The sequence below is a fragment of the Bufo gargarizans genome, chromosome 10 (genome assembly GCF_014858855.1).
Source record: "Bufo gargarizans isolate SCDJY-AF-19 chromosome 10, ASM1485885v1, whole genome shotgun sequence".
Lineage (NCBI taxonomy): Eukaryota > Metazoa > Chordata > Amphibia > Anura > Bufonidae > Bufo > Bufo gargarizans.
The window spans coordinates 48,232,221-48,252,360 of NC_058089.1; the positions used below are offsets into that span (position 1 = coordinate 48,232,221).

General features: G+C 45.8%; 1 protein-coding gene across 1 annotated transcript in view; it reads right to left on the reverse strand.

The window, feature by feature from the left end:
• Positions 1 to 19,882, reverse strand: part of RAPSN (receptor associated protein of the synapse) — a 30,430-nt gene extending 10,548 nt beyond the window's left edge. The window contains exons 1-3 of the mRNA XM_044270747.1: positions 19,366 to 19,882; positions 2,444 to 2,782; positions 192 to 350 (exon numbers count right to left, since the gene is read on the reverse strand). Of these exons, the coding sequence (XP_044126682.1) occupies positions 192 to 350; positions 2,444 to 2,782; positions 19,366 to 19,557 (690 nt within the window). The 5' untranslated portion in view covers positions 19,558 to 19,882. The remainder of the gene's footprint in view (positions 1 to 191; positions 351 to 2,443; positions 2,783 to 19,365) is intronic.
• Between the last annotated feature and the right edge of the window lie 258 nt (positions 19,883 to 20,140).

The following is a 20,140-nucleotide window of genomic DNA, read 5'->3' on the forward strand; positions in this document are numbered from 1 at the left end:
GTATGTATGCATGTAAGGAGACTCGCTGCCCACCCTACAGGTACACAGAACTTATACCGGACCCCTTTTAGTTGCATTGTAAGTTACTGCTATTACAGAAAATGATAGGCCTAATTGCATGCACTGACCTTATGTCAGCTACTGTAGATATTTAGACATCAGTACCGTGCACATGTTCCTCAGTCTCATACCTCACAACACTCCATTGCATCTGTCAAGCGGGCAAGTTTACGATACGCGACAGCCATGTGGTATTGGCTCATGGCTCGGTATTTGAGACTCCAGCCTTTCCCATAGTCGTTGACCAGTTCAGCTGCTTTACACGGAAAGAAAAGGGCCTTCTCAAAGTCCTGCAGGAAGGACACCAGTCAGTGAGTGAAAGATCTCGTACCACCACAACAGCAACCAGACAGATTACCTTACAGCTTCGTATCCCGGGGACAGTCGTATCCTGATAATGAACTACTAAATAAACTACAAAAAATCGCTACAGATTCTAAGAACTAACCAGGTAAAGCCACCAACTCGTATGTGACAGGACCGAACAGGGGTTAACAAAGTAGAGGGGTTCTCAAAGCAAAATTCAAAATTCCCCCTTTTCTGCATGGTGATGGTGGAGGCCACCACAACCCATTAACTTGGGACCCTAGGGTCTGATGATCTCGCCCCTTCATTAGACATCTCTGGTTATCTGCTGGTGACACAAAGGATTGCTTGTGTTGAAATCTCAATACCAAGTCTTTCTTTGATGGGCTACCACTGTTTAGCTGAGATCTGTTCACATTTGCATGGATGCGGATGGGACCTTCTGCCACATGCTTGACAGATATCAACAGGTTCTTGGGGTTTATGTCATCTTGAGAGCAAAAACAGGACTGCATGCTTCGTTATTCTTTTTGTCAAATGTGAAGGAATTGCTGCCAAGCCTCTGATGGCAGTTAAAGAGGTTGTCCAGGGAAGTGGGGGGAACTGTTTAGAAAGGGTCTACTGTGGCCTTTATTACTGGTCATGTCTCAACACACATGAAATGACTGGAGATTCCTACTCGGTCACCCAATGGCTGGTTGCAGCTGTGACCCACCCGAGTAGGCATCCTTAGGACTTTCCTGGAGAGTGGACCAGGAAGCACAAACCAGCTGGGACCCAGTTGGCATTGGAAAGGGTGAGGCAGGGAATCAGTGAGGGTATCTTCTTTTATTTTATTTTTATCCTGCTTTGAACCTTATCTAAAGCATTCCTCCCCAAACGACGACCCCTTGAAGCTTGCCATACTCTAGTGATCTTAGATGGCCAATATAGACCACTGGCTGGCACCTCTATGGGACATGAAAGAGCAAGATAGACCTAGACCCAGGTGGATTTCGGTGGAAAAGGCAATTTCATGTGTTGGATTCTTTTGACCATTGTTAGGTACAGTTGGAAAGTTCTTCATGCTCGTGGACAAGATCCAGTTGGCATGCGCCAACTGTTGTGCCTTTATCAGCCTTCACTGCTTCTGTCCAGGTCACGGACTGAGGCAGAGATCAATCTTTATTAGCAATTTTTTCTATAATGTTTAGACAACATTTTCATACCAACATTCATTCACCAAATGGGGAGAGAGAAGGGGATGAATAGAACCCAAATGTTTGGTACTTTGTAGAGATATTTAAATTATAGGGTCTTGCCATGTGCAAACATGAATCACTCAAGTCTCACCCTTGGACAACATGTTATGTGCTTGGTCTTTCACTAAAAAGCAGCTCCAGCCTTAAACAGAACCTGTGACCAAGATTATCCTGCTTTATCCTTTGGCACCATGACTTAGAGACACTGGGAAGCAGGCTCATGGAGAAGTGTCTACTGGACGGTTCTTCTATAATTGATATGTCGCTCCCTATATATGAAAAGAGACAGACTTCTCAATTATACTGAGCTGGGCAGGAGAAACCTAGAAGACATTGCCAGGTAGACACTTTTCCATGAGGCAGTGATAAAGCTATGTTTTCTCTAAAATGCGTCAGCACCTTAGAGTTAGACAGAAGTGATTGTGACCATTTCTAAAGGCCCCCTTACACTTTATACTATTGCCAGTCGAACCCATCATTTTCGGTGGAACCGTGTGTGAGGAGCTCCTGCTTGGGGGCTTTGATTTTTAACACTCAATCCTTTTGTTCTCCAGGTAGATAAGGTGTCTGGCAGCGGCTTTCTCTCCTCTCCCCTCATTGAAAACACATACACGTTCGGGCTAGTGGAGTATGTATGTGTATGGGGGACTCAAGATAGTTATCTGCCAGGCAAAGAAGCATTTAGTTGACATCTAATGAAGGTGTTTCGGCACCTTAGGTTCTGGTGCCCTCGGTTAACACAGCATGATCTTGACACAGGTCCCTTTACTTAGGTTAAAGTTGGGCATGATAGCATACAATAAGGAGGTCCCATCCATGCGTCTTAAGTTTCTAACCTTGAGTTGTGTGTAAAGACCTCCAAGGCTGCAACAGACTCTGCACTCCAACATCTTGTCATCATTGTTATGGGCATATCTTAATGCTTTCTCAAAGCATTCCAGGGCCTTCTGGAACACGCTGAGGCCGAGGTAGGCATTCCCCAGGCTTAGGGACACCTGTCCATTCAGCTGCAAACTGACAGATGTTCCCTGCATGTTCAGACAGGTCTTGCAGTAGGAAATGGTCTTCTGGAACTCACACAATTTCTCATTACTGCGGGCGAGGTTAAGGTAGCTCTCAGTCAGGAAGTCTGGGTCCTCCAATTCTCGGGCTGTGTCAATCTGGATCACTGCAAACTAAAGAAAAGCAAGTATAGTATTGTGTACATTCATTCATCTATTCAGCTACAAAAGTAGCTGGCTATCTTCAGTCTGCCGCACCATTAATACGGGGACACGAGACCCCTGTCAGTCTCAGTGGTTGAACACCCACAGATCATGTTTGTATTGTGGAAAAACTCTTTTAAAGGGCATCTGTCAGCAGTTTTGTACCTATGACACTGGCTGACCTGTTACATGCGCACTCGGCAGCTGAAGGCATCTGTGTTGGTCCCATGTTCATATGTGTCCGCATAACAGGTCAGCCAGTGTCAGACTCATAGGTACAAAACTGCTGACAGATGCCCTTTAAGGGAATAGGTTTTCTAAACCAGACAGACCCTTTAAGCCAACAACGGCGTTCCTGTCCTGCATGACCTACTGCCAAGAAAATCTGTGGGAAGTTTGGAGTATAAGAAGGGGATGTACTGCCCACCTACTGTCAAAGTGTGAAATATCAGACCAGGGTAATAAATCACATGTAATAAGAAGACTGTAATGTTGAGAGGTAATGTAGGCCAGTCCTGTGGAACGGCTCATCAGGAATACACGGTGATCGAAAACAGATGTGCCTGAGGAGGGGGCACATAAGAAGACACCGGTATTATAAAAGGCATATGGAAGGTAGGGGCCTTATAAGTTCAGAATTTATGAAATGAGCTCCTGGAGGCAGTGTTGCCTTAGAGGTGTGCAGTCAAACAAGGAGCATCGCCACTGAAGGAGACACTACCAGCCCCGGTGCCTGGGACACACACATCTTGCACCTCCAATTCCAAAGCTGCCTGGCACTTTATGATAAGCCAAAAGGCTGCAGGGTGGACATCAGCAAAAAAATACTATACACCATTCAACCAAATGCCACCCTGGAGATATAGGAGATAACAGGGCAACCATGGTGCAGGCATTTCTATGAACTGCCACTGAAGAACACTACAGTCTGTCTTCTCAACCCTAAAGTGGATTGGACTGCATGGTCCTAGAGTCCAGTGGATTGGACTGCATGGTCCGATAGTCCAGCTGATTGGACTGCATGGTCCGATAGTCCAGCTGATTGGACTGCATGGTCCGATCGTCCAGCTGATTGGACTGCATGGTCCGATCGTCCAGCTGATTGGACTGCATGGTCCGATAGTCCAGCTCATTGGACTGCATGGTCCGAGAATCCAGCTCATTGGACTGCATGGTCCGAGAGTCCAGCTGATTGGACTGCATGGTCCGAGAGTCTAGCTCATTGGACTGCATGGTCCGATAGTCCAGCTCATTGGACTGCATGGTCCGATAGTCCAGCTCATTGGACTGCATGGTCCGAGAGTCCAGCTCATTGGACTGCATGGTCCGAGAGTCCAGCAGATTGGATTGCATGGTCCGAGAGTCCAGCTGATTGGACTGCATGGTCTAAGTCCAGCAGATTGTGGACTGCATGGTCCTAGAGTTCCTTTAAGAAGCTAAGCTCACTGTCCCTGTCTGTAAAAAGATTGTAGTTTGGTCATAGAATCATAACTTTATCCCTGGCAAAATGTAGAATGGCATGGAGAAATGTAACTGAAAATGTCGGTCTAGTGTGTCCCCGTTGAAGGCACTGTCCAGAGAGCAGCTATATTCTGTATGGGAAGGTGGCAGCAAATGTTTACTTTCCCAATAGCGCCACACCAGGGCAGATGAAGCATTACACAATTGCAGTTCAAACAATGGAGTGCCATTGTCATGCACAGACATACAGGGTCTTCCTTGGAGAGGGACGTGATTTGTAGGCACTCCACACTCTGGTTAATGGCCGAGGACCCTCCCATTAATGGGGTTTCCCACAATACACACTAACTACAGTATAGGGGATAAGCATCTGATGGATGGCAGTGCAAACAGCGATCATGAGAGCAGGGCTCCGTGTCCATGTTTAAATGGAGCAGCTGTTCAGACTTGTGCCTCTCCATTCATTGTCTGTGGGACTGCTGGCTATCTTCAGTCTGCCGCACCATTAATACGGGGACACGAGACCCCTGTCAGTCTCAGTGGTTGAACACCCACAGATCATGTTTGTATTGTGGAAAAACTCTTTTAAAGGGCATCTGTCAGCAGTTTTGTACCTACTGACACTGGCTGACCTGTTACATGTGCACTCGGCAGCTGAAGGCATCTGTGTGGGTCCCATGTTCATATGTGCCCGCATAACAGGTCAGCCAGTGTCAGACTCATAGGTACAAAACTGCTGACAGAATGCCCTTTAAGGGAATGGGTTTTCTAAACCAGGCAGACCCTTTAAGCCAACAACGGCGTTCCTGTCCTGCATGACCTACTGCCAAGAAAATCTGTGGGAAGTTTGGAGTATAAGAAGGGGATGTACTGCCCACCTACTGTCAAAGTGTGAAATATCAGACCAGGGTAATAAATCACAAGTAATAAGAAGACTGTAATGTTGAGAGGTAATGTAGGCCAGTCCTGTGGAACGGCTCATCAGGAATACACCGTGATCGAAAACAGATGTGCCTGAGGAAGGGGGCACATAAGAAGACACCGGTATTATAAAAGGCATATGGAAGGTAGGGGCCTTATTACAGATTTTGCATTGTGGCTTCAAGTTACACCACTTACATTTATGATTATGACTATGGATCAGCGAATCGACTTCGGATGAAACATCCAAAGTCGATTTGCATAAATCTTCGTTTCAATACTGTACAGTATTAGAATGTATTGGCTCTGATGAGCCGAAGTTATTACTCGCGAGACCGCATAATAACTTCAGAAATTGATTTATACAGTAAAAAAAAACATTTCCTGAACGCGGGTTCGGTTCCAAGGTCCCTGTCACAGCTCATGGTGCATGTCCTCTTTCTGATGCACCTCTCTCCCTATGACAGCTCAGGATGAGTGTCCTCTTTCTGATGCACCTCTCTCCCTATCATAAATCAGGGAATGTGTCCTTTCTGCTGCAGCTCTCTCCCTGTAACTGTCACAGCTTCTAACAGTAGATACGACTGGTGGCGGTTAAAGAATGGAACTGAGCATGTGCGACCACCTCCATAGGTGGACGTGCACATTACTATACAGATCGCCAGGGGGTGCCATTATTATGAAGTAAAGGGAATATTTCACAATGGGAGCGTTTTTATAACAGAAAGTAAATTACCAAAGTTCTAGTTTTTCCTGCTGAATTATATTTATAAGATCAGATTATAAAATAAAGTCCCGTTATAAGAGTAGTTATGTGATAATAAGCACTGAGCGGCCTTGGTCACAGTCCGCTAACACCAGCGCATGATAGTGATAAGACGGCGGCGGGCTTCTTGTGTGGTAACGGCTGTAAAACAATAAAACTGTCACTTCACTTATTCACTCAATTAACTTGTCTCAGTCAATAGAAGGCGGCTTTAGCTATTTACTGATAATTATATCTCCTGTCCGTCTGGAGTGTGTGCTAACCAAGGAAATGAGTCTCCTCAAGAATGTCGCAACTGTACTGAAAAATGATGGCGTCCAAGCTGCACCTATGATGTGTCTGAGGAAAGGGGCAGAGCTGAATCCAACATAATGGGTGCTGGGCGCAGGTGACATACCGGTGTACTTAGTGGTGGGGCAGTATTAATAAATATGCCTCATCATATATGATGGTGCCGAGTGGGGCTGCGCAGCGACATTTGGTCACGCATTAATCACATAGAGACGAGTTCACACAGCTTAACTATTTCCCTAAAGAAGAAGTCATGGGTCATGTGTGACAACTGCACGACCTACAACCACTGCCAGAAACCATTTCAGAGACCAAAAAAACCTCCATGGAACCCTAGCCGGGAAGGTTATCTTCAATTTAGCAGCCAATTTTATTCTATTGTTCCAATGCATCTAAAATTAAAAAAAATAGCTATTTCCCAAATAATGTTGCTTCAAAATTTCCTACTGTTTTGTGCAGACCTATGTGTCTCTATGGTAACAGACAACAAACACACCCTCTGTAGTTTGTTCCTGCAGTCGGCATAACCTAATGTTTCTTTTGATTGGACCGCGCTGCCTCAGAAGTCACAGGAGATCCACAATCGAAGCCAGCAAGATAATCACGGACATGGGGAAGCAAACAGGCCAGTCAAAGCCTCTCCTCCTCTCCTTTCCAAGCTTCTATGGAACACCAAAATTGCATCCAATAGTGAAGTACCGTCATACAGATTGGAGTAGAAAATGGTTTTATTATATTCACAATGTACAAGTATATACAGGCAGTATACAATGGATCAATCACCTGACCCGGATTTCGCTCAGTCAAGCTTCGTCAGGGGTATTCCTAATGACTGTATGTTACGGCAGTGGGTGTGGAACCACTGTGCCAACCAACAGATTTGGCTTTGAGCTACTCCTAAGGGCATTATTCTGGCAGTCCCCTGGTATTCACCCTTTAACCCCTGTACAGGGATTTGGACTTCGCTGCAGGGGAACCACTGGGCCGCTACCTCCTGGAGTAGTCTATGTGCGGTTGGACAGCTGACCCATGAGGGTCAAAGACACAGAAGGGTCAGGGTCCAGTGAACAGGCAGAGGTCGGTACACAGGCAGATAACAGCATACCTTTGTAGGAACTGACAAGCTAAGGAACCTATTGCCCAGGCACCCTCCCAAAGGAGAAGGTACCTAGAGTTGCCAGACATTGGCTGCTGAAGATAAGGGTGTGCATACACCCTACAGGCAGAGGAGGAGCTGCCTTTCTGGCTAGCAGGCCGTAGCCTTTGTGGTGGGACAGAGTACAGAGTTTTTTTGCGGACCCATTGACTTGAATGGAGCCACGGAACGTTATTTGCGGGCAATAATAGCACATGTTCTATCTTTCAACGGAAATACAGAAACGGAATGCATATGGAGTACATTCAGTTTTTTTTGCGAAACCATTAAAATTAATGGTTCCGTATACGGACCGTATAAGGAACCCAAAAAATGGCCCATATACGGAACGCAAAAAACGTTCATGTGAGGCCTCATGCACACGACCGGATCTGCAAAACACGGAAGCCGCCCGTGTGCCTTCCGCAATTAGCGGAACGGAACAGGCGGCGCATTGTAGAAATGCCTATTCTTGTCCGCAAAACGAACAAGAATAGGACATGTTCTATTTTTTTTTTTGCGGGGCTTCGGAACGGAGTGCTGTCCAGCATCTTTAGGTCCGCACCCGAGCCGCAAAAAAAAACTGCGGCTCAGATGCGGACCAAAACAACGATCGTGTGCATGAGGCCTAATAAAGACTCGTGTAATGATTTGATACCAAATGGCTGCATCTATATTTCAAAGTCCAACTCCAGAGCATTTCCCTACCTACACAGAAGCCGCGGTATTATCAGTAGGCAAAATACTGCTATCTGTACTGATATTAAGTAGAATATATTATAATAATTACACAGGATAATGAATTAATGAATAGGTAAGTGCACACCCTAAGAGAATTTTCCATTCCCCCCACATAGAACTCAATTGAGTGGCACAAGGTGACATCATGGGGTATTTTACACCTCAACATAGGAAGAAAACAGCTGATTGTTGGGGGTGTCGGTTGTCAGACCCCCACCGACCACCGTATTGATATTAATGACCTGTCCTGAGAATAGGTCATCGATATCTGTAGCCTGGACAACCCCTTTTAAGGTTTTGATAGGATGATTGATATGAGTTGATGATTAAGGGCTATGTACACCTTTGGGGACAATTTTCTTTTATAGAATATAAATATAGAGGCTCACCCCTCTAACACTATAGAATCTCAGAGGGGCTATCCCACTGCCAAACAGATAATATATAAGAAATATTGATAGGCACAACTCCACCTAGAAAACTGTATTCAATCAAATCTCAATAAAATTGTAAGTATAAGTAACAATTATAAATAACACATTATTTATTCCGCACTGTCAGCAGAGCCCTTTATTCCGCACTGTCAGCAGGGCCCTTGCTGAACAAAATAACATAAAAAAAATAATATATCAATAGAAATATAAAATATATAAAATGGATATAAACAAGTAACATCAGATTATCTCCTTTTCTGTATATTACTGCAGTCCAATTCTAATCCGTATATCATATACAGTAGTTAATTTACTGCGTAATTGATATGATGCGTTTGGTTTTCTCTTAATTTCGCAGTCTGTAAATTGTTTAGCGTGTTTTCCTTCTTAATTAGCCATCTTGATAAAAAGTAGCCAATGTGTATCACAAACCACAGATACTTCCTTATTAATTGTCGATTGCAGATGGTAGATAGGTACTGAGCTTTGATGAGTGTTTATAATGTCAGAGCGCAGAGATAAGGAGCCCCTCAGCTCCCCAACTGACGGAAAAGAGAGAGAATCCAGATCCCTCTATTAGAGCATCTCAGTCCTGTGCAGAAAAAAATGGATTCCATATTTTTAATAAAGACCAATAAAAAAAATTATTTTAAGCTCATAATGAGTATAATGCACTAATAAAAAAAATTGTACACAGGGGTGCACCCAGCCTTTCTCATTCCTTGAGGCGAAAAAACTGAAACGGCGCCCCCCCCCCCCCGCCCAAATGCCAATTTCTTACCCTAACCCCTTTGGCACAATGAAAGTGCTAATTGCACATGGCCCTTCTGCTGCCCCCCTCTTGCCCCTACCTGGTGCTGCCTGAGGCGATCGCCTCACCTGGCCTCATTGGTGGTGCACCCCTGTACATAGCATTTATTGGTAATACAAATAAAATATATTGTGTCCAAAAGTAATGTGCAAAAACAATATCAATAAGTGGGATAAAGGGTGGATGAACCCATGAATATCCCAAATGAAAGTATACAATAAATAAAGTGCACGGCGGCACTAGTAACCAGCACGTCCTACCGGTACCAAGGGACGGTCACCTGCTCCTGGGCTGGTGGGAGGCTACCACTGTCTTTGGCGAGGGTGATTCGATGACCGGGCCCATAACATTATGGGCCCGGTACATCGATGATATCCTCATAATCTGGAATACCAGTGAATCAGCCTTTAAACTTTTTGTGGAGTGTCTCAACGACAATACCATTGGCCTCCGTTTCACCTATGAGGTTGATAAACAATCACTTCCCTTCTTGGATGTACGAATATCTAAGAAGGGTGGGGGCGAGCTTTCCACAAACATTTTTCGGAAATCAACAGCCACAAATTCGGTTCTTCACTGGCAAAGTAGTCATCCATTGCCATTGAAAAGGGGAATCCCCTACGGACAGTATTTACGTCTGCGGAGAAATTGCTCAGAAGAACAAGAATTTAGACATCAGGCTGCTGATCTCCGACGTAGATTTCGCGCTAGGGGTTACCCTGATCAAGTTTTGAAAAAGGCCTTCCAGAAGGTGGCCAACACCCCAAGAGATACACTCCTGATACCCAAAAAGAAGCAGGAAGGAGACAAGAAAATACGATTCATTACCACATTCGATGGTTCTTCTAATGAATCACGGGAGATCCTTGGGCGACACTGGCCGATCCTTCTGATGGACCCGGATGTTCGTGACGTATTACACGAGTATCCACAGGTGACCTTCAGGAGGGGCCAGAGCCTTAAGGATCTACTAGTGCATAGTCATCTTTCTCCACTTGTTACACCAAACACCTGGTTGAGTCGTCGTCCTATAGGTTGTTTTAAATGTAGTGGCTGCGTGGCCTGTGACAGCATTACTACGGGCAAGACCTTTACCAGTAGCAATCTTAAGCGTAGCTTCAACATTAGAGATTTTATTTCATGTCGGACTTCTGGTGTTATATACAAAATTACGTGTATTTGTCAAAAGGAGTACATAGGAAAAACGAAATGGGAGCTTTGTGGACGTGTAGGAGAACATCTCTTGGACATAGAAAAGCGGCGGGATTACAGCGGTCGCTCGCCATGTATGCGAATCCCATCAGGGAGACCCTAGGGTTATCAGAGTCATGGGCATTGAAGCTGTTAGTCCCCCTAAACGTGGGGGGGGGGACTGGGACAAGATTCTATTACAGCGTGAGGCGCGTTGGATTTTTCTCCTACGGACGGTCACCCCGATGGGGCTTAATGAACAATTGAACTCTAGTTGTTTTTTGTGAACAAGTAGTTGCCCCTGGTGACTGTTCCTTTAACGGAGAGGTTGGTTCCTCCTTCCCCAGCGCCTATAAGTGGTTTCTCAATGCCCTTGACTCTGCTCCCTGTACCAAATTGATTGGGGGTTATATCTTTCCCCCATATTAATGAGGGTCTCTCCCTTTCATTAATGATGGTCGTCTACCTCTTATTTGTTATCATCTATAGTCTATTAAATTTTACTTATTCACTATGCCACAAAACTTTTACTTCTTGTAGGAAGACCACTATAATACCTACTAGTTAGTGCCAATGGCCAATGTTTTTGTTGTTGGGCCATTATCCAGTTTTCTTTTTTGCTCTGATTATGGCAAATTGCCTTTAATACCACGTTTAAAATAAGGTCTGATTGTGGGCCGACGTGCTCTGGTGGCGGCACGATGTCCGATTGTTCCACCACCTATGAGTACATAGGAGTAATAGGTATCGCCGTTTACCTCTAATTGTCACGGCCACGGTTTTGGCCGTGACTCCTTGGGAGCCGCATACTGTTGCCCGCGGTTTGGGTGTTGTTTCAACCGCAGCTTGAGGCATGATGTTACTTGTCTCAGGTGCGGTTGCCGCGGACAACAGGTGTGTGTGCGGTCCCTTTGGAGTCTGTGTGCGTGTATGTATGCACCGTTGTTTGTCTGTGTGCACTCTGTGTATTGTGTGGTGTGCACTGACACCTTTCCTGCACTGTGGTTGCCCGTAGCAACGTTTGGTGATGTGTACATGTGGTGGCAGTGTCCCGGCCTTTGGGCTGACTCCCAGGACACAGTTGCCACCCATGTCATTGCCAGCGGTAACAACCACAGTGTGTTTGTTGTGTTTGGACACGGTTCCTTTAAGTTGGTGTTTTCCCTTTCCTGTGGTGCTGGAAGGGTTAACTCTCTTCCCAGTGTGTGTGATGTCACTGGGTGTGTCTGACCGGTGGGTGTGGCCACTTAGGCCTATATAGCTTCTGTCTTTGGCATGGCTCAGGAGGTTGCTTCAGTCATGCTTTGCTGTAGCAGCCTCCTGCTATTTCTATCTCCTTGTAAGGGCCACCCTTCCGGTCATATGTTATTATTGCGTGATTTGTTGTTGATGTCTTGTGTCTTTGCTTTTTGTGCAGCTATGGATGTCCTGGTCCCTGTGTGTCTTCATGTGTGTGCTGTTTACCTTTGTTTGTGTGGACAGCGTTTGCACGGGTTCCAGTCAGCTAGGCTGAGACAGGTATGTGTAGAACTGTTAGGGTTCACCTGTCTTATCCGTAGTCCTGTTTATGTACCCCCATCTTCATGCTGCTTGGCCAGTGAGACTCCTGCTCCTCCATTCCTAGGAGGAGTGGGTTGTCTTACCCTGCTCCTTAGCCCAGGGACCGGACGGAGGGTAAGTCAGGGCTCCGAGGTTCCTGCGCATGGGTCCTCCTACCATCAAGGTCGGCCCATGCAGGTAGGAGACAGGGTTAGCGTTAGGGACGCAACAGGAGGTGACCTGCTCCCTTATTCTGTGTTCCTGGCGAGTAGCGACTGGACATCTTCCTTCACCGCACGGCTGAGGATTTCCCCCATCCTCAGCCGTGACACTAATGCTTTGGTCGTTTTGGCCGGCTGACGCGATCTCGTGAGATCTAGCGTGAGATCGCACATGCGCGGGAGTGCCTAGTTTGTTTCGGCACTTCCTTGCGCTTCATACCTCGTTCTGGATCTGTGATGAGTGCATGCGCCGTGCTGACGTGCAGGCGCGCTCATTGGCTAACGGCATCACAGGTGGCGGCAGACAGAGCCAGGTAATTATTTAAATGAGGTGGGAGCGCCAGTGTAGTTGGCGTCCCATGTGCAGGGATATCTATCTTTACCCTGCACTACCTTTACCTCCCAACTTTGAGGTTGCCCCTGGAGGGTCCCACCATCTTGGCACCCCTCTTGACCGGCAGACTTATAATCGTCAACTTGCTGTATGGGATCGATAGTTTATCTATGTATTAATCCCTAGTATTTTTTCCATCTCCCCTGATGAACTGCTTTTGTCCTGGCAGTGAAACATGGGTGTAGGGAGTGTTTTATGTACATATAGGGACATATAGATTTTATTACTGAGGGACAGGTTCCGGACGGGGTCGTCCTTATTGGGACGAGTGCCCTGTGGTCAGGCTGCTACATATTACCTAGCATCAGGGCTGAGCGGTTAGCTAGCCATAGGGCCCCTGCATAGCTGAGCATCACTGCCATCTTTATGTTGATTGGACATCATCCTCAGATGGGTACGACGCGGCTCTAGTTTTTGGAGAAGGATCTGGTGACCGTCCCTTGGTACCGGTAGGACGTGCTGGTTACTAGTGCCGCCGTGCACTTTATTTATTGTATACTTTCATTTGGGATATTCATGGTTGTACTAAACGGGGGGTTCATCCACCCTTTATCCCACTTGTTGATATTGTTTTTGCACATTACTTTTGGACACAATATATTTTATTTGTATTACCAATAAATGCTATGTTTTACGGATTACCCTTTTGAATAGTAAAATTTGATCCCTGGTAATCTAGAGCGCAGGCACTCATCAGTTCTGGCTTCTCACTTAGGAATTGCACCCCTGTACATAGCCTTTAAACATGCATATTGATGTAGCAGAGCTGAGCTGAGTTTGCCACTTGTCAATCTCATAACTCGTGATGAGATCACCATGTGCTATACCCAGGACTGCAGTTAAATCTAAAACATAGAGTAATCATGATGCTCAAAAAACAATTGTGACAAATTCAGCTCTGCTACATCTGCACGGCTTAATTATGATATTTCAGTGCCAGCTCTATACACCCACCCTCCTGCTCCATTCCTTGAGTACTCTCTCTTCAGCCTTCTCCAAGCAAATGCTATCATCCACTTCACTTTCTCTCACCTTTTGGCCCTTTGAACCTCTCAATGCCCGAGCCCCATAGCAGGTTCTATGCCTGCTGCCCAGAGGGGGGTTTAGGCCGGGGATCAGCAACCTCTTTTCACTTCTATGGAGTTCCAAAAACAGCTAAGTAAGGCCTCTTGCACGCGACCGTATTCCCTCCGAGACACACGGTCCGTGAGCGGCCATATGTCCCGGAGCGGCATTGATCGTGCGCACGGGAGCGCGCAGCATCATAGATTACAGTGATGCTGTGCAGGTCGGGCCGCCCGCGGGGCTATAGTCCCGCACTCATTCTACAAAAATGAAACTGTTTAAGTAACGATCCCCCAACATTTTTGGGGCGCTCCCATACGCTGCAGGAGTATTCCAATCATACACGACTGTAGGACATTTGTAATTCCCGGCCCCTGACCTGCAGCGTAAAGGAGCAATTATGATAATAACTCAAACCACAGATTCCCAAGACATGCTGGGAGTTGTAGTTGTGCAATAGCTGGATAGCCACATGTTAGAGATCAAGGGTTTAAATTGTTGGGCAAAATTAAAGAGGTTTTCTGACATTCTGATATTGACTCCCAGCACCCCCGCCGATCAGCTGTTTGAAGAGGCCGTAGCCTCCTCGCAGCTTACCAAGCACAGCGCCATCCATTTGATAGTGGCTGTGCTTGGTATTGCAGCTCATCCCCATTCTCTTGAATGTGCCTAGGCCATATGACCGATTAACGTGACGTCATTTGCCTAGGAAGAGCCCGCTGTGTTCACCGGAGTGCACCGCAAGAGATAAGACATGTCCCATCTTTTGCCGTATCTTGCAGATCGCGGACCCATTCAAGTAGATCCGCATCCTCAGCACAGAGTGCGCACGGTCGGTCGCCCGTGCATTGCAGACCGCTATTTGTGGTCCACAGCACGGAGCCCTTACGTTCTTGTGCGTGAGCTCTTCACATCCACATTTACCTTGCAGTAAATGATAACTATAGTATCACGGAAACACCTATTGACTTCAATAGGCAGCCATATAACTCCAGGCCGCACCAAGTCCTCAGTAGTGAGAGCTGCTCTTTACAAAGTCTCATCCCTTTGGCCTATAGAGTGGGGCTCATCCTACATAGTATCTCGGTGCCATGACAGATAATGGAAAGGGGTTGATATGGGTCCACCCTACAAGGGAGGAATAATGGGCAGGACTATTCTTGATGAAGTAACATTTCCATAAGGCTCCATTCACACGAAGGTATTTTTTTTTGTCCGCATCCGTTCCGTAGGATGCGGACCTGTTCATTTCAATGGGTCCGCAACTTATGCGGACAGCCTCTGCATCCGTATGTCCTTTCCGTAATAAGATGGAACGTGGCCTATTGTTGTCCGTTTTGCAGACCAGGACAGGCATTGTCACTATGGATCCGTAAAAAAATGGATGCAACACAGATGTCATCCGTATTTTTTGCGGATACATTTGCGGACCGCAAAATACATACGATTGTGTGAATTCAAACTAAGAGTCCACAGTAAATAGTAATAAAAGACTCCAGCCCTGAGGTTGTACCGGGCCTGCTATTTCATGGACTATGGGATAATCATTCGGCTGTGACCGGCGGCTTTAAAAACACAGCTGTGCCTTCCACCTGCAGTATCCTCGGACCTGTGGACATTCGCAAAATTATTACACCCCCTCCCCCTCCTTCCTGCTCACCTGTCCCACAGTCCTCATATAATCGGAAGCACTTTTGTTTTTGCAGAAGTAAAGGGTGTATTACACACAGCCCAATTTAACGTGCGATTGACGGGAAGGAAGCGTTCCTTCCCAGCAATCGTCTGCTCGCTAGTGGAGGAGACCGCTGCTATTACATGCAGCAATCTCCTCCTCAATATAAAGGGCTCATGCACACGAACATACTTTCTTTCCGTGTCCGTGAAAAAATTTTTGCGAACTGTATGCAAAACCATTCATTTCAATGGGTCCGCAAAAAAAAAAAAAAGCAAAAGTTACTCTATGTGCATTTCGTTTCCGTATGTCCGCCCTATTCTTGTCTGTTCTATTAAGGGCCAGCTGTTCCGTTCTGCAAAATATGGAATGCACACGGATGTCATGTATTTTTTGCGGATTCATGTTTCACGGACTGCAAAATACATACGGTCGTTAGCATCAGCCCTAAGGAGGAGCAATCGCTCTACCATCGCTCTTCCCTGTACAGAATCATTGTTTGCCGGCAGTAAATGGTGATTAGACACCACAATCTGCCGCCTGCAAACAATCATTTTTTTTAACCTGTCAAAAGATTCGGATTGCCCGATGAACGAGCGTTTGCTCGTACATCGGACAATTGGCAGCAGTATTACACTGCCAGATGATCGCTAACAAGCATTACTGCGAACACTCGTTGACGATCATCTGCCGAAAAATCGGCAGGTATAATACACCCTAATCCTAGGTGTACATTGCCTAATGTAGAATCTCCTTATCGAGTACGTTAGAGAATTGCATAAATAGCAATCCCCTAAAATAATTGTATCAGACGCAATCCTTTTAGGCTACTTTCACATTAGCGTTTTTTTGCAAATCCGTCATGGATCTGCAAAAACGCTTTCGTTAAAATAATACAACCGCATGCATCCGTCATGAACGGACCGGGTTGTATTATGTCTTCTATAGCCATGACGGATCTGTTTTCTATTTGTGTCAGAGAAACCGGATCCGTCCCCACTGACTTACATTGTGTGTCAGGACGGATCCATTTTAGTCCGCACCACATGGCGGACAGAAAAACGCTGCAAGCTGCGTTTTGTTGTCCGCCTCCAGAGCGGAATGGTGACTGAACGGAGGCTACTGATACATCCTGAGCGGATCCTTTTCCATTCAGAATGCATTAGGACCGCTTGTGAGAGCCCTGAACGGATCTCAGAAACAGAAAGCCAAAACGCCAGTGTGAAAGTAGCCACCGCAGGACTACAAAAATATGGGCAAATTCTTTTTATTCTAACTGTTTTAATCGGATCCCCCTCATTATTATGAGTATTACTAAAATGTCATTCAGATGTGTCACCAGTGTCAAATCGGTGGGGGCCCGGCCGTCAATATATATCCAGGGGAATTAAAATGAGTGAGAGTCATGCATGTATGAGCATCAATCTCTAGATTTAGGGGGGCCCAGCTCCCCCAGTCCTCCCCACCCATAATTCTGACACCTATCATGTCAAAGGTTCCAATTTTGCAGTATTACGTACCGCTGGTTAAGATAAGGGGCGACTACTCTTCGTAGTGGCTCAGATCTGGCTCATAGCACCAAGCAGAGGACGCCCCCTCTATGACTTACAGCCTATAGGTTGTCCTAGTGCAGGCATGCTCAACCTGCGGCCCTCCAGCTGTTGTAAAACTACAACTCCCACCATGCCTTGCTGAAAGCTGATAGCTGTAGGCCAGGCATGTCCAAACTGCGGCCCTCCAGCTGTTGCAAAACTACAACTCCCAGCATGCCCTAATAGCTGTAAGCTATCCAGGCATGCTGGGAGTTGTAGTTTTGCAACAGCTGGAGGGACGCAGTTTGGACATGCCTGCTGTAGGCTGTTCAGGCATGCTGGGAGTTGTAGTTTTGCAACAGCTGGAGGGCCGCAGTTTGGACATGCCTGGCCTACAGCTATCAGCTTTCAGCAAGGCATGGTGGGAGTTGTAGTTTGAGCATGCCTGTCCTAGTGGAATAACACCCCTTTAATATAAACGGAGTGGGAGATGTATCACTTCATAAGCAGATTCGCTTGTAGTGCTGGGACCTGTGACGTTGACCATTTTGGACACATCTTATACACATCTGTATTAAATTTCCTTCTAGAGGCACCACCCGAAATGCACTGGGATCTGTAACTGGGAGCTGGATTGTGTGAACACGTGGCCTTAGGCTACATTCAAATGACACAGATTGGACTATGGCAATTGCGAGAACCAGCAGTAGATGTGTTGGCGCATTCACCTCTGGCACCCACAAGAGGTATGACAATGCTCAGTCCTGGTGCAATTCGTGTCTTTCCGTGGCACGGCCAAACAATTGACAGTTTTTTTTCCCCCACTGCACGTGGATAGGGCGTTCAATACCCCATTCACTTGCACTGGATGGGGAACGTTAGTAGGTTCAAAGAGGATTTCGTTGTGGAATCTGCGTCAAAATCGTTAGTAGATCAGACACGTGTCAACATGAAGAGATGCAGATGAAGGAAGTTAAGTCATCTTATATTTGGGTTCAACAGGTTTGTTTCAATGCTGAGAATATATCATTAAAGGTTGATGTTGAGGCCCGTTTTAGATGTCCCTAAGGCCTCATGCACCCGAGCCGCATATTTTGCGTATCAGATGCGGGCACTATTGTATGTTGTAGTCAGGACATGCTAAGTGTTGTAGTTTTTCCACCGTTGTACAGTGGGTTTCAGTCTTTTTTTTTTTTAGAGAAAAACACCAACCTGATTTAAATAATGTTATTGTGATGCTATCGCTTTAAGAAGTGTCTTGCATAATGTAGATTCATGGCATACCGGAGACGAAATGTCTTCTTTCTTCTCCTCACAGGGGAAGTTATTTTGGTTGCACTCTGCATTTTAAAAACTAATGTACTAAACATCTTCAGGAAGCGAGAGGAAATAAAACTGCAGAGATCCCAAGATTTGTGTCACTGGCCGAGTTTTTATTGTACGTTTCAATAAAGTGGAACGAGGATGTCATGTGAAAGCCAACCATGGCTGGTCTACAGTTACACGTAAGCAAATGATCTTTAGCAAAATGTTCTTTATTCCTCCTCTAGTGACCAACTTCCAAGGGTGTAAATACCACAGAGTCCGACAGGGCACTTGCTATGGGGAGCATGAAAAAAGGAGATCCCAAATCAGGTTGCCCCATACTTCTTCTCTATGGGTTCTATGAACCTGTACCTTCACACCAAGCTCCATCACTATAGAACTTCTATATTGGAAAGGGTAAAACAGCCCAAGGAACGCAAGTCCCTTTGGTTCTGTAAGAGATGGTAAAAGGAACAAAAAGACCTAGACGGTCATATTAGGAAGATGGCATGGCGACATGGACCAATACCATTTTGGGGCCTACTCTCCTCGATGTCTTTAAACTGGCTTGGAAAACTTAATTTGCGTAAGCTCTATAATTTTGGCCACCAAAATTTGCTGATTTGATCCGACGCAGAGATAATGTGCATGTAACCTAGGTTCAGGAAATTAAGTCCAAACTTTATCAAAATCTTCTAAAGCGTCATTCCAACCAGTCCACCAATTCCAGCCCACCATTCCTGCCCTAAATGAGCGAGTCTGGGTACTTGAGCTAAGAAATTCCAAACATCCTATCATTAAGCTGCACCTTCATTAAAAAATCTCTAGTATTTTCAGAGAACCATGTTAAATCTGAGAGCTCATTTCTATAATCAGAATATACTAGCATGCAATAGGAAGTATTCTTTGTCAAAACGTCGTGGCCAGATCTTGGATTCTACGGCTACGCTTGCCTGAAAGCAAATAAAAGTCAATCTAAGAGTAAGGATTCTCTGTAGAAACGTTGTGATCCAGATCTTGGATTCTACAGCTACTGCTTGCATGAAAAGCAAATATAAGTCAATCTATGGTTACCTTCAACATATCCTTATACCTTCCCATCTCAGAATGTGCTGTTATGAGGCATCCAAGGACCCGAAATCTTCCAGCGGCATCAGTGGTCTTCTCCAAAACTTTTGTCCAAACTTGTAAAGCCTTTTCCGTCTGGTTAGACTGGTAGAGCTGAAGTCCTTTTTGGATCTGCTGCTTGGTTTGGTCCTGACCCATTCCCACACCCCAGAAGGTTCATAAAATCTTAGGTACCCAAATTCGATAAGCGGCCAAGTAGAATCCACATAAAAGATCAAGGCTGAGGCTACAGCGACATGCGGTCCATAGTTTCCCAGGAATTTGAGCTTCCGGAAGGGTGAATGAACAGGTGTTAAACTCAACCAGGAGATATAGATTTCCCGAAGGGGACTTGTGATCCTGACTTGCAGCTGAACAAGCATAAGAACTGTGAGAAGATAACATAGAGGTACCCAGCTTGTCAGTGAAAATGCATACGTCTCGGTTTGTGCGAGACTCCCAGATTTAGCCCCAGCCCCCACGGTTGGGCACAGCTGTCCCTGCCAGTCTCAGACTCGTCTCTTCAAAGGAATGCCAGTACTAGTGACTCAAGGTCAGAGAGGGAGCTTGCACCAGAAGCCCACCCCTCTACCCATTAACAGAAACATGCAGTAAGATCCAAATTTAAAAGGCCCTGTATCCCACTACCACCACCATGCCGTGTTTAATTCTGCCTCATTCTACCCCTCCCCAAGGAGCGAACAAGCCGTATAAAAATATCCTCAAGACAGACAAATGATCA